Consider the following 19,047-nt stretch of genomic DNA (forward strand, 5'->3'; position numbering starts at 1 on the left):
TAAACAATTTTAAAGGCAATGCTACCAAATACTAATTGAGTGTATGTAAACTTCTGACCCACTGGGAATGTGATGAAAGAAATAAAAACTGAAATAAATCATTCTCTCTACTATTATTCTGACATTTCATTCTTAAAATAAAGTGGTGATCCTAACTGACCTAAGACAGGGAATTGTTACTAGGATTAAATGTCAGGAATTGTGAAAAACTGAGTTTAAATGTAAAAGTCCGACTTCAACTGTACATATGAGATGAGTAAAGCAATATGTAAACAAAGTGCCTAGTGTTCCATTATTAAAAAGTGGCCAGTGATTCCATGTCTACAACTACAGATGTATGTTTGAAAAGCAGAGCTATCTACTTATAACTGACAAAAGAGGAAGACTGCCAAACACATATCTAAACCCGACTTTTCGAAATAGCTATGCTGTTCCTATCATACACCTTACAAATGACGTCAAAATATCCGTACTGTCCCTTTACATTTGTGTTTACAATCACAAGAGCTTCCGGGTTAATTAGAAAGTTGAAAGCGTAACAATAGCTACAGCAGCATAGGTAACTGCGTTTTAACCAAATATATCCAGCCACATGTTAAATCAATTGCATTTGGTAAAGAATTAGTTACAGTTATCCAGGTTAACAAACGTTTGCGCTTGTACCTATTTGCTAGCTTGCGTATAGCTAGCTAACGTTAGCATGCTAGCTATGGCACTCCTGACGTGCAAACCGATATTTAACGTTATTTTCAGAATTTGTTCAAATTAGCTAGGTTAGGGGCAGGGTTAATGGTTTGGTTGAAGTTAAGGTAATGGTCAGATTGAGATTTTGGCTAGTTGGTTTGCACGTAAGAGTATCCGTATAGCCCTTCCCTTTCAACGTACATGCTTGCTAGCTATCTACCTAAATCAACGTCAAGAAACCTGACTGGCATCCCAAACTTCAGGTTACAAGTCTCAAGTGTATGTTAGCAGTAGTAGCGAGCTATTTGTGTGCTGAGGTTTCACAAGCCAACAGCAAATGTACTGTCATTTCTGTACAGGATGGCTTCGTTCGGCTGGAAGAGGAAAGTGGGCGAGCGGGTGTGCAAGGCAGCGGTGCAGCAGTTTGAAGCCGCGGCGGAGAAGCCAGAGGAGGATGGAGTGGACGAGGTGGACTGGCTACATGCTATCAAGCGGCGCCGTGAAGTCCTCCTGGAGGACTGCGCTGCGAAGGGCAACAGGCTAAAGGAGGAGGGGACGGTGCTGGCACAAGAGGGCAGGTGAGGGTGACGGCTTTGTCCATTGTACTGATGGTCTTGTTTCATTTTTGGCAAGAGTACCAACTCAAGATGGGTATAATGGCACACTTTGTGGACGTGTCTTTTAATGTAAGCCATGGGCTGCATCTCATCCTAACTGCAACAAAACCTAGAGCGGGACATCATAGGACCCAGAGAGGGATGGACAGAAACTGGTGTTAGGGATATTAATCGGTTAGCTACTGAAAATACATTTGTGACCAACCGGCTCAAATCGGTCTTATGTAGCAAAATTTGAATTATTATTATTTCTTTTTTTACATTAAATAAAAGTAGAGACTTAGAGCTAGAAAATGGTATATCATACACTACAGCTGATGATTAATGGGAAAGTAATTCTGCTTTTCAAACCTGTTGGGGCTAGGGGGCAGTATTTGCACGGTCGGATAAAAAACGTACCCGATTTAATCTGGTTACTACTCCTGCCCAGTAACTAGAATATGCATATAATTAGTAGATTTGGATAGAAAACACTCTAAAGTTTGTAAAACTGTTTGAATGGTGTCTGTGACTATAACAGAACTCATATGGCAGGCCAAAACCTGAGAAGATTCCATGCAGGAAGTGGAAATCTGATTTGTGGAATCACCTTCAACACGTTACCTATGAAACACACCGTGAGTTAGGATTCATTTAGCACTTCCTAAGGCTTCCACTAGATGTCAACAGTCTTTACAAAGTGGTTTGAGTCTTCTCCGGTAAAAACTGACCGAAAGAGAGGCTTGGAAAGTTGGTCATAGAGGGAGGGCCATTACTACTATGACGTGGGCGCCCATGGGTACCCTTTCATTCCGAAACGTTTAGTAAGACAATGCAATCGTCCGCCTTGAATATTATTGAAGCTCTGATTGAAAAAGGCCCTAAAGATTTATGTTATACAACGTTTGACATGTTTGAACAAACGTAAATATATATTTTTTTGCACATTTGTGACAAGTCCCGTGCGCCTCGTACATTATGAGTAGCCTTCGGAACGCGCTAACAAGAAGGAGCTATTGGGACATAAATTATTAACTTTTTCGAACAAACTACATTTGTTGTGGACCTGGGATCCCTGGAAGTGCCTTCTGATGAAGATAATCAAAGGTAAGGGAATATTTACAATAGTATATTTGATTTTAGATGGTTCCAAGATGGCGCTAACCTGTATCGCCTAGCCTATTTTTCTGAACATAGGACCTCGTTTATTGCAAAGTGTGATTTCCCAGTAAAGTTATTTTTAAATCTGGCAATGCGGTTGCATTCACGAGATGTTAATCTATAATTCTTTGAATGACAATATTACATTTTAACAATGTTTTCGAATAGTAATTTTGTAAATTGTAGCGCTGATTCACCGGAAGCATTTGAGGGAAAATATTTTCTGAACGTCACGCGCCGATGTAAAATGCTGTTTTTATATATAAATATGAACTTTATCGAACAAAAAATGCATGTATTGTGTAACATGATGTCCTAGGAGTGTCATCTGATGAAGATTGTCAAAGGTTAGTGCTGCATTTAGCTGTGTTTTAGGTATTTGTGATGCATGCCAGTTGCTTTGAAAATGGCAGTGTGATTATTTTTGGCTCGGTACTCTCCTAACATAATCTAATGTTTTGCTTTTGCTGTAAAGCCTTTTTGAAATCGGACAACATGGTTCGATTCAGGAGAGGTGTATCTATAAAATTGTGTAAAATAGTAATATGTTTGAGAAATTGAAGTTATAGCATTTATGAGGTATTTGTATTTCGCGCGACGCGATTCCACTGGCTGTTGACCAGGTTCCCAGACAGGCAGGTTTTAACACCCTCTTAAGCCTGAGCCCCACCCATTTCTTTAACCTCTTGGCGTTCCCCTAGGATAGGGGGCGCTACAGCGATTTTTGAAAATAATTAGTGCCCATTTTAAACGGCCTACTACTCAAACTCAGAAGCTAGGATATGCATATAATTAATACTTGTGGATAGAAAACACCCTAAAGTTTCTAAAACTGTTTGAATGGTGTCTGTGAGTATAACAGAACTCATATGGCAGTCAAAACCCCGAGACAGATGGAAACAGGAAGTGGAATTCTGAATTGCGAACTCAACTTCATCACGTTGCCTATTAATCACACCGTGAGCTATGGTTCATTGAGCACTTCCTATTGCTTCCACTAGATGTCCCCAGTCTTTACAAAGTGGTTTGAGACTCCTACTGTGTGAACTGAATGAATGAGACGCAGTGAAACGTGGTCACACGGAGAGGGCCATCACCATTATGACGCCGGCGCCCCTGGTTACCCTCCCCTTTCGAAACGTTTTGAAACACAATGCAATCATCCTCCTTGAATCTTATTGGCTCTCTTGTTGAAAAACGCCCTGAAGATTTATGTTATACAACGTTTGACATGTTTGAACGAACCTAAATGGGGGAAAAAATTCATTTTCTCGAAATGGCTGTCCGGTGGCCGACGGAGCATTTGGATTAGCTTTCAGACGCGCTAACACCAACAAGCTAATGGAACATAAAGGATTAACTTTTTCGAACGAAAATACATTTGTTGTGGACCTGGGATTCCTGGAAGTGCTTTCTGATGAAGACAACCAAAGGTAAGGGATTATTGACAATAGTATACAAGACTAGATGTGATATGCGATTGTTCCAAGATGGCGCAGACCTGTATTTACTAGGTAATTTTCTGAGTATCGCATCCCCTTTTATCGCAAAGTGTGATTACCCAGTAAAGTTATTTTTAAATCTGGTATTACAGGTGCTTTCAAGAGATATTCATCTATAAATCTTAGAATGACAATATTACATTTTAAAAATGTTTTCGAATAGTAATTTAGTAAATTGTAGCACTGTTTCACTGGATGCATTTGAGGGAAAATAGTTAGTCAACGTCACTCGCCGATGTAAAATGCTGTTTTTATATATAAATATGAACTTTATCGATCAAAAGAATGCATGCATTGTGTAACATGATGTCCTAGGTGTGTCATCTGATGAAGATTGTCAAAGGTTAGTGCTGCATTTAGCTGTTTTTTGGTTATTTGTGATGCATGTGGTTGGTCGGAAAATGGCTATGTGGCTACTTTTACGATATACTCCTCTAACATAATCTAATGTTTTGCTTTTACTGTAAAGCCTTTTTGAAATCGGACAACGTGGTTCGATTCAGGAGAGGTGTATCTATAAAACGATATAATTTGAGAAAAAAAATTGAAAAAAAAAAATTCTTACATTTTGTTATGCTAATGGCGATAGGATTTTTCGCTGGATGTCCGTCCCGTCCGCACAGGGGTTAAGGATTCGCGTGTAATAAACAACCAAAGATTTCAAAACTAAAGACTATGCATGTCTATAGACAGTTGTCGCAGTGACATCATGAACATTCTATTGTCGTCTGACACCAATAAACCCATCCGTTTAAAAACGAATTTAGCATTTTTTTTTTTTTAACTAGGCAAGTCAGTTAAGAAAAAATTCTTATTTACAATGACGGCCAAACCCGGACAACGCTGGGCCAATTGTGCGCCAACTCCAAATCACGGCCGGATGTGATACAGCCTGGATTCGAACCAGGGACTGTAGTGATGCGTCTTGCACAGAGATGCAGTGCCTTAGACCGCTGCGCCGCTCAGGAGCATATGTAATCTAGCAAACCAGGCAACTAAAAGCAACTTTATAAGCAATGTTTTGGTTCGTTTCTAGCTTGTTAGTTAGTTAGTTAGCTAGCTAGCTAACATTAAGTTAGCTGGCTAGTCAGTTCAAATAACTTGAGCTAATTTGTGTTTATTATTACAGGAAAATAAACTCACAACAAGATCGTTATTTACAAGTTAATGGCGAGCTAATTACAGAAAATAACTTACGGTTGTGAGTGTGACGAAATAAAAGCAGGGCATTCTACCTGAGTATTTTAGAACTTGGACACTGTCTCGTTGGCCTAGTTTGAAAAGACAGGTGTTTTGTACAATGCCAGAATTTTCTCCTTGGCTCTCATACTCTGCTTTCACCGGGCATTCCACTGAATTCAAAACTCTGCCCTCCAGAAAGAGGAGAGCAACACTTTTGCAGTTCTTTGTGATATCTTAAAAAAATAGCTGCGTTAGAAAGAATTACTTACAAATACTGAGCAGCTCATGTTATAGACAGAAGCGTGCTACGTGGCAGACCAATCCGAACTCATCTCTCATCTCTCCATCCATTATCTCAGCCAATCATGGCTAGCGGGAAGGTTCCTGTCTTTTTCTGTGGCTAAACCAACTATGCTCATAATTTTTACAATTGTATTCATATTTACAGATGGCATACACGTTTGTTATTAAGGCACATGAAAGTTCACATGTTCCAGAAGGCATTTCTGCCAAGAAATGCATTTTGATAAAAAAATAGATGTTTACATTCAAATGCCTCTCCTGTGAAGTAGTGACGCGTGACATACGCCTAGTTTCCTGAAACAAGTCACATTTGACCGGTCATGCTTATCAGTATATAGGTTAATTTGCATATTGCAGTGGAAGTAAATTGGCACGTGTATTTTCGCTGGTCATCGTGCATCTTACACTTGTGGATCAAAAAAACAGTCGGTATCTGGTGTGACCACCATTTGCCTCATGCAGCGTGACATCTCCGTTTATCAGGCTGTTGGTTGTGGCCTGTGGAATTGTGTCCCACTCTTCGATGGGTAGTTGCTGGGTATGGGCGGGAACTGAAACACACTGTCATACACGTTGATTCAGAGCATCCCATACATGCTCATGTAACCGATGTGAAATGGCTAGTTAGTTAGCAGTGGTGCGCGCTAATAGCATTTCAATCAGTGACGTCACTCGCTCTGAGACTTGAAGTAGGGTTTCCCCTTGCGTTGCAAGGGCTGCGGCTTTTGTGGCGCGATGGGTAACGATGTGGGGCAGTGCATTGTCATGCTGAAAAATGAGGTGATGGAGGCGGATGAATGGTTCGCCAATGGGCCTCAGGATCTCATCACGATATCTCTGTGCATTCATATTGCCATCGATAAAATGCAATTTTATGTGTTCGTTGTCCGTAGCTTATACCTGCCCATAACCTCACCAACACCATGGGGCACTTTGTTCACAATGTTGACATCAGCAAATCACTCGCCCACACGATGCCATACACACTGCCTGCCATCTGCCCAGTACAGTTGAAACCTGGATTCATCCGTAAATAGAACGCTTCTCCAGTGTGCCAGTAGCCATCAAAGGTGAGTATTTGCCCACTGAAGTCGGTTACAACGCCGAACTGCCGTCAGGCCAAGACCCTTGTGAGGACGATGAGCACACAGATGAACTTCCCGGAGACCGTTTCTGACCATTTGTGCAGAAATTCTTCGGTTGTACAAACCCACAGTTTCATGAGCTGTCAGACGATCCCGCAGGTGAAGAAGCCGCGTGTAGAGGTCTTAGGCTGATGGGGTTACATGTGGTGTGCGATTGTGAGGCCGGTTGGACATACTGCCAAATTCTCTAAAACGACGTTGGAAGAGGCTTATGGTAGAGAAATGAACATTCAATTCTCTGGCAACAGCTCTGGTGGACATGCCTGCAGTCAGCATGCCATTTGCACGCTCCCTCAAAACTTGAGACATATGTGGCATTGTGTTGTGACCACTGCACATTTTAGTTGCCTTTTATTGTTCCCAGCACAAGGTGCACCTGTTTAATGATCATGCTGTTTAATCAGCTTTTTGATATGCCACACCTGTCAGGTGGATGGATTATCTTGGCAAAGGAGAAATGCTCACTAACAAGGATGTAAACAAATTTGTGCACAGATTTTGAGAGAAATATGTTTTTTGTGCGTATGGAAAATATCTGATATTTTATTTCAGTTCATGAAATATGGGACTAACACTTTACATGTTGCGTTTAGATTTTTGTTCAATATATTTATCACACACGCACAGCATACATAGGCTATTCTGCTCCTCAAACTAGGCTATCACCTGTCATGGTGAGCAGCTCCTCAAAACATGTGATTTTTATTAGCCGTCATTGCTCAATAAATAACAATTCTAAATCCAATCGTGTTTAAACTGTTCATTGCACCGATTTATAAAGAGATAATATTTATTATTTTGTCATTCGAGTGCATAGGCTATAGGCAATGGTAGGGAGGCAGGCTTCAGCTCATCACGCACCACTTTGCAATGTGAGCTTGAGGCAGTAAAACTGTTTGAAACCTAAACATTTTACATTACTTCAAATAATGAGGCCTGTCTTAGGTTGCTTCAAAGTAGCCAAAATCCAACCATAGAAACGTGGAGGCAATTATTTTATAAAGACCAGCGTTTCTCTCCTATTATATTGATTTTCATATCAACTTTTGTTGCCCAGAAGCCAAAGTCCCAATCCTAGTCATATTAACAACCCATCCTAGTTGCTATTAGATTCACCTTCTTTCTAAGTTTCTAAAGGAGATGTTTTATCTCTGTCATATATGGAACCGCTCGCAATAGGTAGGCTCATTAGAACTGTGTTTTCCCACAAATGGATTTTTGACACGTTTGAAAATGTTTAATTAGCTGCTTCATTACTGGAGTTGCATGTTCAGTAATAGTTTATACCGCTTTGACTGTAAGACGAAAGGCTTGCTATTGTTGCATGCTTTCATTAAAGGGTAGGAAGCATGATTTTTGTTTTTACTTCCAAAGTAACAACACACTGTGGTCAAAGACTCAGTAACTTAGTTGTCGTCACGATCTGGTTACCTTTAACTACAAACTAAGTTATGTTTTAGCGTTTTTTACGTATTTATTAACTTATTTCCTGATATCTTTGGAACTACCCACAATGCACTATTTCTCAACTTCATATGGAGAATCGGTGCTACCTAGCTAGTTCCAGCTGGCTAACGTTGCCAACTACTTCAATTATTTTTTTCATTGGCAAGATTAGCAAATTTAATCATGACATGCCTACAACAAATTCTGATCCTACACACCCATACATAACTGACAAAATTATGAAAGGCCAAGCATTGTAATGTTTTATTCTGTAAAGTGAGTGTGGAAGAGATGATAGACTATTTTTTTAATAAAAAATGGCAAGCAACCTGGGTCTGACAACTTGGATGGAAAATTACTGGAAAGCACAGGAAAGTGTGCCCGCTCTAGTGCTGAGGGATTAATCGTTTTTTCAACAACTAATTGACCGACATTGGTTCAATTATTTCAGTTCCATTTTGTTCAGTTATTTGAATTAAATTATTAAAATAAATAATAATAATTTCTGTGTGCTTAATGCACACATTTTACTGCAGTTTCTCTAGATATAAATCAGATCCAGCTTGAACTGTGCAATGTACTAGGGAGTTGTAGTTTCCAGCAGGCCAATGTTCTACATAGTTTAGTGCAGAAAACGTGATAATTAACAACAATGAGCATAATCCATTGCACAGTTACGAGTCCGGTATGTGTTTCTTTTATGCCTGCTACGTTAGAGACCAGAAGAATGTGCTATCAACGAGGTATTTTTACCAGAAAATACATGATCTAAGTGATTCATAGACAATTGGTATTCAGCGGTCATAAAAGTATGCCTTATTTACTTTGAAGAAGTACTGAAATAGTGATTTTTGTCAGACAACATAGGCAGCAGCTCTGTAGAGATGATGACTTAGAATGAAATAATAAAGTCATCAAATACAACAAATTTAATATAGACAACTGAAATATTTTATTAAAGTAATGTTAATAAGTGATAAGCATAATGGGCAGTAACTACCATCATGGGACTTTAATAAAAAAAATTATTCTGTGTTGTTACAGCATCCAACCCACATAATGTATAGTGCATTTAATGTTTAAAATAATCAAAACCGAAATTGAAAATAGTGTGTTTTTATTTTTTTTTATCATTGAACCGAAACGACCTAAAAAAATCACAAACTAGTGCCCTCAAGCCTGGAGTGAAGCAAAGTAATTCTGCTCCCAAGATTGGCAATGCACCCTTTACTGGTTCAAACAGCCGAACAATCAACCTGTTACCAACCCTTAGTAAACTTTTGGAGAAAATTGTGTTTTACCAGATACAATACTATTTCACAGTAAACGAATGACAGTTTTTCAGCACGCTTATAGGGAAGGGTGTTTAACATGTAAGGGACTTACACAAATGACTGATTTGTTGAGAGAAATTGATAATAAAAAGACTGGGGGCTGTTTTCTTAGACTTCAGTACGGCTTTTGACATTATCGATCATAATCTGCTTCTAGAAAAACTAATGTATTATGGCTTTACGTCCTCTGCTATATTGTGGATCGAGAGAGGGTGTTAGTTAATGGAAGCCTCTCTAACATAATCCAGATAGTCAGGCATTCCCCAGGGCAGCTGTCTAGGCCCCTTACTTTTTTCAATCTTTACTAATGACCTGCCTCTGGCTCTGAGTAAAGCCTGTGTGTCTATGTAGGCTGATGGCTCAACGCTACACATCAACTACCACAGCAAGTGAAATCACTGCAACACTTAACAAAGCGCTGCAGTCAGTTTTAGAATGGGTGGCAAGAAATACAGTACCAGTTTGGGGACACCTACTCATTCAAGGGTTTTAATTGATGTTTTACTGTGTTCTGCATTGTAGAATAATAGTGAAGACTATGAAATAGTCAAAACTATGAAATAACACACATGGAATCATGTCGTAACCAAAAAAGTGTTAAACAAATCAAAATATATTTTATATTTGAGATTCTTTGAAGTAGCCACCCTTTGCCTTGATGACAGCTTTTCACACTCGTGGCATTCTCTCAACCAGGTTCATAAGGTAGTCACCTTGAATGCATTTCAATTAACAGGTGTGCCTTGTTAAAAGTTAATTTGTGTAATTAGTTTCCTTCTTAATGTGTTTGAGCCAATCAGTTGTGTTGTGACAAGGTAGGGGTGATATACAGAAGATAGCCCAATTTGGTAAAAGACCAAGTCCATATTTTGGCAAGAACGGCTCAAATAAGCAAAGAGAAATGACAGTCCATCATTACTTTAAGACGTTAAGGTCAGTCAATCCGGAAAATGTCAAGAACTTTGAAAGTTTCTTCAAGTGCAGTCGCAAAAACCTCCAAGTGCTATAATGAAACTGGCTCTCATGAGGACCGCCACAGGAAAGGAAGACCGAGAGTTACTTCTGCTGCAGAGGATAAGTTAATTAAAGTTACCAGCCTCAGAAATTGCAGCCCAAATGAATGCTTCAGACATAACAGACACATCTCAACATCAACTGTTCAGAGGAGACTGTATGAATCAGGCCTTCATGGTCAAATTGCTGCAAAGAAACCACTATTAAAGGATACCAATAAGAAGAAGAAGAGAATTGCTTGGGCCAAGAAACACGATCAATGGACATTAGAATGGTGGAAATGTGTTCTTTGGTCTGATGTGTTCAAATTTGAGATTTCTGGTTCTAACCGCCGTGTCTTTGTGAGACGCAGAGTAGGTGAACAGATGATCTCCGCATGTGTGGTTACCACCGTGAAGCATGGAGGAGGAGGTGTTATGGTGTGGGGATGCTTTGCGGGTGACACTGTCTGTGATTTATTTAGAATTCAAGGCACACTTGACCAGCATGGCTACCACAGCATTCTGCAGCGTACGCCATCCCATCTGGTTTGCGCTTAGTGGGACTAACATTTGTTTTTCAACAGGACAATGACCCAACACACCTCCAGGCTGTGTAAGGGCTATTTGACCAAGAAGGAGAGTGATGGAGTGCTGCATCAGATGACCTGGCCTCCACAATCCCCCGACCTCAACCAAATTGAGAGGGTTTGGGATGAGTTAGACCACAGAGTGAAGGAAAAGCAGTCAACAAGTGCTCAGCATATGTGGGAACACTTGGAAAAGCATTCCAGGTGAAGCTGGTTGAGAGAATGCCAAGAGAGTGCAAAGCTGTCATCAAGTCAAAGGGTGGCTACTTTGAAGAATCAACACCTTTTTGGCTACTACATGATTCCATATGTGTTATTTCATAGTTTTGATGTCTTCACTATTGCTCTACAATGTAGAAAATAGTAAAAAAAACAAAAAAAAACTGGAATGATTAGGTTTGTTCAAACTTTTTACTGGTACTGTATTTCCAAAACCTTTTTGGTTTACTTTCATTTAGCTGTGACTTAGGTGTTGATAGCAACTGGCTGACTCTCGCCGCGCATACGTAAGGTTAGCAGGCCAGTAGAGCTAACGTTACAGGCTAGTTGGCTAGCAACCTTGCAAGCTGATTTGTAAAATGTATTTATAAAGTATTTCCTTGTAAGTTGGCAAAAAATGTTATTGAAACCAGTAGTCATGAGTTCAAACAATTTGGTTAAATTTGGTACAATTTGGTGTTTTCATTGTAGGAAATAGGCTGGTTTGACGTGTCCTCCATATTACCTAACACCCTGCAAATGTTTTTTTGTCATTCTTTGGATTTCAGAATAGTTTTACGTAATAACTGCAATAACACAAATGTGAGGTAACTTTGCATTGGGAGTTTTGATGCGTGTTCTAATGCAAATCCATATGTTACATTTGGTTAAGTTTATGCTTCCTACCCTTTAAGCTCTTAATGAGATATGTCTGTTACTTGTATGCATGCATAGTATTTTCTGTTGATCATGTCATTTTACTGTTTGGGCATTTTTTTTTACCGTTTGTTGACAGGTTAATGAGGGTCGGTTAGTCAGCAGCAAAATTGACCAATATGTGCATCGCTAGTGTGTGTCCATGTCAAGGCAATTTTCCATGAGATCGGACATTCACTAATCAGGTTGTTTGACAAGCTCAAGCCCAGATGCTGCAGAGTAATCCTCCATCAACATGCTGGCCAGACACACACACAGTCACTCTGACTGTTCTGATATTCCCTTTGGCTGGGACCCATCTTGGAACTGCCATTTTGGAACTGCTGCAGGAGTGCCTGTAAGTGACGCAGGCAGGGATTCGGGCTCCCAGCAGACTGGTGCCAGGGCCTGTGAGTGACGCAGACAGGGGTCTAGACTCTCAGCAGACTGGTGCTAGTGGTCTGTGTTCCCAGCAGACTGGTGCCAGCGGTCGAGGCTCCCAGCAGACTGGTGCCAGGGCCTGTGAAGAATGGATCTATAAAGGAAGAGCTCTCTGCCATGGATGGATCTCTCATTTAGCTAGACTGGATCTGCGCAAACATCTAAACCTGAGACCAATCCAGGAAATGTACTGTGATCCTCATCAATGCTCTTGTCCCTGTTCCCTGAAATGTCAGCGAGCAGCAGCTTCTGGAAGTAATCAATTCTGGCCTTATGATCGTGGCCTTTTTTTTATTATCCTTCTATTAGAATGTTATTTTCTTTTAACAGGGGTTACACAGACAACCAAACAAAGACCAAGTACAATAAAATAAGGATAGAGCAAAACATTATACAAAAAGGCAGTCATAAAAAAAAATATGCAAATATCACAATTATAACATGGGGCATTTATGGGAGGTTTTCTACATAGGACCACAATGGAGACCAGCTTTTCCAAAATGTGTCAGACTTCTGGTGTAAATCAAAGGTAAGTTTCTCTAGAGGTAGGATAGCAGTAGCTTGAGAAAGCCACATTCTCGCAGATGGTCCTTCGGGTGTGGACCATAATAACAATATGCATTTTTTGGCTAAGAAAACAAGGGTATTGAACAGATTTTCAGAGTCAAGATCTAACACAACGTTACAATCAAAGTAGAACAACTATACATTTGGTGAAAAAGCAAATTGTCTAACCAAGATCTTCTGGATGTGTAAATGAATATCATTCCAATAAGACTGGATTCTGCTACAATACCAAAAAAAACGTGCATGAATCAAATCAAATAATTGTATTGGTCACATACACATGGTAAGCAGATGTTAATGCGAGTTTAGTGAAAAGCTGGTGTAACACAGGTCCACTAATGTTGAATACTTATCGTTACTAGTGAGATTTCAGTAACCAATCATATTATACTGCTATTGATATATTTAAGTTCACAGCTATTACAAATCAGCTGTCAGAAGCTGCATGATGAGCAGCTTATTTTGAGCCAATCAAAACTCAATATTCTCTTAGTCCCTCTCCTAACCTCATGTTATACACCAGTCGGCGCCAACGTGCTGAAAAAGAGCTAGAACGGAACGTGAAGCGGTACCGCCATTCCATGAAAGAAAAACTTAGTTTCAAGTTGTATAAAACTGAACTAAAAAGAGGGAACTGGATATTAACACTCACTTATCTATACGAACATGCTGTGAAGGGATTGAGGGAAAGATTGACGCCAGGATTTGGTCAGGTTTTTTGAGTATGGATTCAGTTCCACCAAGGATGGCGAGCCATCCAAACCCAGGACATTGATAGGAAGATTTGCATGCAAGATTTATTTTCCTTAGATAACACTGAATTTGCACTTCCATACTACGGTGTGGTAGGATTTCTTGCAAGACATCATTGCATCATACATTGCAGCAGGATTGTTATAAGCACATGCTACACTAAAACACCTTACAGTGTTTATTGATAGACAGTCACTCACATTTGATTCCATGTCATAGTGGTTTATAAGTCAGTATTTGTGAATTGTGTTGTGTTTTTCTGTGGATTCATGTTTATTGTATTGCTATTGGACTTTGAACATTGAAATCTGAGAGACCCTCAGATAGAGTTGGGTGAACCATAGTAAACTATTGGCAGGATATATGGCCGATATCTAAGTCTATTGTACTATTGATGTATTTCATTCATATTGAGCTCATTGTATAAATTTCACATATCAATATTTACTCAAGGTGATTCATTTTTTGTTAGTATTTTTATTTACAAAATACAAGCCTGCATTATTTTCCTAAATTATTCAGTTGTGTGGTTTTCATTTCTCCCTACTGCTCCAGTAGGGAACCTAACTGGTCCAATAGAGTTTAAACTTAAGCATACAGTAGCCCAAAGTGTTAAGCAATTGTTACTTGTTACACTTGTGCTTCTAGTTCCGACAGTGCCGTAATATCTAACAAGTAATCTAACAATTCCCCAACAACTACCTAATACACACAAATCTAAAGGGGTGAATGAGAATATGCACATATAAGTATATAGATGAGCGATGGCTGAGCGGCATAGGCAAGGTGCAATAGATGGTATAAAATACAGTATATACAGTCGTGGCCAAAAGTTTTGAGAGTGACACAAATATTCATTTCCACAAAGTTTGCTTCTTTAGTGTCTTTAGATATTTTTGTCAGATGTTACTATGGAATACTGAAGTATAATTACAAGAATTTCATAAGTGTCAAAGGCTTTTATTGACAATTACATGAAGTTGATGCAAAGCGTCAATATTTGTAGTGTTGACCCTTCTTTTTCAAGACCTCTGCAATCCGCCCTGGCATGCTGTCAATTAACTTCTGGGCCACATCCTGACTGATGGCAGCCCATTCTTGCATAATCAATGCTTGGAGTTTGTCAGAATTTGTGGGTTTTTGTTTGTCCACCCGCCTCTTGAGGATTGACCACAAGTTCTCAATGGGATTAAGGTCTGGGGAGTTTCCTGGCCATGGACCCAAAATATCGATGTTTTGTTCCCCGAACCACTTAGTTATTACTTTTGCCTTATGGCAAGGTGCTCCATCATGCTGGAAAAGGCGTTGTTCGTCACCAAACTGTTCCTAGATGGTTGGGAGAAGTTTCTCTCGGAGGATGTGTTGGTACCATTCTTTATTCATGGCTGTGTTCTTAGGCAAAATTGTGAGTGACCTCACTCCCTTGGCTGAGAAGCAACCCCACACATGAATGGTCTCGGGATGCTTTACTGTTGGCACGACACAGGACTGATGGTAGCGCTCACCTTGTCTTCTCCGGACAAGCTTTTTTCCGGATGCCCCAAACAATCGGAAAGGTGATTCATCAGAAAAAATGACTTTACCCCAGTCCTCAGCAGTCCAATCTCTGTACCTTTTGCTGAATATCAGTCTGTACCTGATGTTTTTCCTGGAGAGAAGTGGCTTCTTTGCTGCCCTTCTTGACACCAGGCCATCCTCCAAAAGTATTCGCCTCACTGTGCATGCAGATGCACTCACACCTGCCTGCTGCCATTCCTGAGCAAGCTCTGTACTGATGGTGCCCTGATCCCGCAGCTGAATCAACTTTAGGAGACGGTCCTGGCGCTTGCTGGACTTTCTTGGGCGCCCTGAAGCCGCCTTAAACAATTGAACCGATCTCCTTGAAGTGCTTGATGATCCGATAAATGGTTGATTTAAGTGCAATCTTACTGGCAGCAATATCCTTGGCTGTGAAGCGCTTTTTGTGCAAAGCAATGATGACGCCACGTGTTTCCTTGCAGGTTGACAGAGGAAGAACAATGATTCCAAGCACCACCCTCCTTTTGAAGCTTCCTGTCTGTTATTTGAACTCAATCAGCATGACAGAGTGATCTCCGGCCTTGTCCTCGTGAACACTCACACCTGTGTAAACGAGAGAATCACTGACATGATGTCAGCTGGTCTTTTTGTGGCATGGCTGAAATGCAGTGGAAATATTTTGGGGGGATTCAGTTCATTTGCATGGCAAATAGGGACTTTGCAATTATTTGCAATTCATCTGATCACTCTTCATAACATTCTGGAGTATATGCAAATTGACATCATACAAACTGAGGCAGCAGACTTTGTGAAAATGTATATTTGTGTCATTCTCAACTTTTGGCCATGACTGTACATGTGATATGAGTAATGTAAGATATGGAAACATTATTAAAGTGGCATTATTTAAAGTGGCATTGTATAAAGTGACTAGTGATCCATTTATTAAAGTGGCCAGTGATTGGGTCTCAATGTAGGCAGCAGCCTCTCTGAGTTAGTGATTGCTGTTTAGCAGTCTGATGGCCTTGAGATTGAAAAACAGCTTCTGTTTCTCGGTCCCAGCTTTGATGCCCCTGCACCTCGCCTTCTGGATGGTAGTGGTGTAACAGGCAGTGGCTTGGGTGGTTGTTGTCCTTGATAATCTTTTTAACCTTCCTGTGACATCGGGTGCTGTAGGTTTCATTGAGGGCAGGTAGTTTGCCCCTAGTGATGCGTTGTGCGGACTACACCTCCCTCTGGAGAGCGTTGCGGTTGAGGGCAGTGCAGTTGTCGTACCAGGCTGTGATACAGCCCAACAAGATGCTCTGAATTTTGCATCTGTAAAAGTTTGTCAGGGTTTTGGGTGACAAGCCACATTTTTTCAACCTCCTGAGGTTGAGGAGGTGCTGTTGCGCCGCCTTCGCCACACTGTCTGTGTGGGTGGTCCATTTCAGTTTGTCCGTAATGTGGACGCCGGGGAACTTAAAACTTTCCACCTTCTCCACTGCTGTCCCTTCGATATGGATAAGGGGTGCTCCCTCTGCTGTTTCCTGAAGTCCATGATCATCTCCTCTTGTTTTGTTGATGTTGAGTGAGAGGTTGTTTTCCTGACACCACACCCCGAGTTCCCTCCTCCCTGTAGGCTGTCTCGTCATTGTTGGTAATCAAGCCCACTACTCTTGTATCATCTGCAAACTTGATGATTGAGTTGGAGGCGTGCATGGCCACGCAGTCGTGGGTGAACAGGGAGTACAGTAGGGGGCTGAGCACGCACCCTTGTGGGGCCCCAGTGTTGAGGGTCAGCGAAGTGGAGATGTTGTTTCCTACCTTCACCACCTGGGGGCGGCCTGTCAAAGTCCAGGACCCAGTTGCACACAGCGTGGTTGAGACCCAGGGCCTCCAGCTTGATGATGAGCTTAGAGGGTTCTATGGTGTTGAATGTTGAGCTGTAGTCAATGAACAGCATTCTTACATAGGTATTCCTTTTGTCCAGATGGGATAGGGCAATGTGCAGTGTGATTGCGGCGTCTGTGGACCTGTTGGGGCGGTATGCAAACTGTATTGGGTATAGGGTGGCCGGTAAGATGGAGGATAATACAGTGCGACGGTGGCACTGTATTATTCTCAAAGCGGGCAAAGAAGGTGTTTAGTTTGTCTGGAAGCGTGACGTCTGTGTCCGTGACGTGGCTGGTTTTCTTTTTGTAGTCCTTGATTTCCTGTAGACCCTGCCACATACGTCTGAGGCGTTGAATTGCGACTCCACCTTGTCACTGTACCGGCATTTTGCTTGTTTGATTGCCTTGCGGAGGGAATAACTACATTGTTTATATTCAGCCATATTCCCAGACCTCTTTCCATGGTTAAATGCGGTGGTTCGTGCTTTCAGTTTTGCGCGAATGTCGCCATCCATCCACGGTTTCTGGTTAGGGTAGGTTTTAATAGTCACGGTGGGTACATCTCCAATGCACTTCTTTATAAACTTGCTCACTGAGTCAGCGTATAAGTCGATGTTGTTCTCTGAGGCTGACCGGAACATATTCCAGTCCGCGTGATCAAAACAATCTTGAAGCGTGGCTTCCGATTGGTCAGACCAGCGTTGAATGGTTCTCGTCACTGGTTCATCCTGTTTGAGTTTCTGCCTGTAAGACGGTAGGAGCAAGATGGCGTGGGGAGGGCTTTGTATGCATCGCGAAAGTTAGAGTAGTAGTGATCGAGTGTATTACTCCTGCACGTAGTGCAATCAATATCCTGATAGAATTTAGGTAGCCTTGTTCTCAAATTTGCTTTGTTAAAATCCCCAGCTCCAATAAATGCGGTTTCCAGTTTAGAGTCCAGTGAAGTTCCTTGAGGGCCGTCTTGGTGTCCGCTTGAGGGGGAATGTACACAGCTGTGACTATAACTGACAATTATTTTGGTATGTAAAATGGACGGCATTTGATTGTAAGGAATTCTAGGTCGGGTGAGCAGAAGGACTTGAGTTCCTGTATGTTGTTATGATTACACAATGAGTCGTTAATCATGTAGCATACACCCCCGCCCTTCCTCTTCCCAGAGAGGTGTTTATTTCTGTCGGTGCTATGCATGGAGAAGCCCGGTCGTTGAACCGATTCCAACAACATATCCCGAGAGAGCCATGTTTCCGTGAAACAGAATGTTACAATCTTTGATGTCTGTTCACATTTAAAACATAAATGTGATGCATTGGAAAACATTCTGTGGAGGTGAATTTGGAGGTGAATTTGGGGTTGACCCTTTCGCAGATAGAAGCCTATTCTTCCTCAACAAATGTATGTCCAAAGTCTCTCTCCAAAACTTCTCTCAACGCATAATAGGATGAGGCACTTATGTTTAATGAAATAGAATATATGTCCGAGATTAAGCCTCTCCGAACAGTAGGATTCGTAAATTGTTTTTCAACTTCAGTAATTTGAAAACGTAGTTTATCGACTTTCTTCTGAACCTCTATGAAATGTCTAAGTTGTAGGTACTTAAAATATTTTCTTGGTGTGTCTAACTCAGTTTTTATATGTTGGAATTATTTAAGAATATCCTGAGTAAATAAAGGCATAAGGTCAGCAATACCCTTCGTCTTCCAATCCAGAAGTCCAATTCTCCTTATTTGGGGGGAAATCTTGATGAAGGGCAATCGGTGACCGGAGTAATATATGGTCTGGTATCTGCAAGTACCTCCTTGCATTTTTCCAAACTAAGAGTGTATTATCTACTGTAAAATTGTCAGTTAAGGCCTGGATCTTTTCAAAGCTATTAATAAATGGTACAGAAGCTAATGCTCTTGGATGACATGCTATTGATTCCATTCCAACACAAAGTGAGTGGTGTCTGTCTAGGCACCAACTAATCATGTGCTTGATCAGCCATCTGTATGCGGTGCATTGACTTCCCAGCTAGGGCAAATAAAAGTTACTCACGTTCATGTCCATACACTGACAATGTGTGCAC

At 40.9% G+C, this 19,047-nt stretch overlaps 1 protein-coding gene across 2 annotated transcripts in view; it reads left to right on the plus strand.

The window, feature by feature from the left end:
- The first annotated feature begins 479 nt into the window (after positions 1 to 479).
- Positions 480 to 19,047, plus strand: part of LOC115159801 (tetratricopeptide repeat protein 33) — a 50,059-nt gene continuing 31,491 nt past the window's right edge. Inside the window, exons 1-2 of one of the 2 annotated variants that reach the window (XM_029709857.1) lie at positions 480 to 559; positions 1,044 to 1,262. In XM_029709857.1, coding sequence (XP_029565717.1) covers positions 1,045 to 1,262 — 218 coding nt within the window. In that variant the 5' untranslated portion in view covers positions 480 to 559; position 1,044. Of the gene's footprint in view, positions 560 to 583; positions 964 to 1,043; positions 1,263 to 19,047 lie in introns of those variants that run through there. The other variant, XM_029709858.1, reaches the window with a different exon arrangement.

This window comes from Salmo trutta, chromosome 23, assembly GCF_901001165.1.
Source record: "Salmo trutta chromosome 23, fSalTru1.1, whole genome shotgun sequence".
Classification (NCBI taxonomy): Eukaryota; Metazoa; Chordata; class Actinopteri; order Salmoniformes; family Salmonidae; genus Salmo; species Salmo trutta.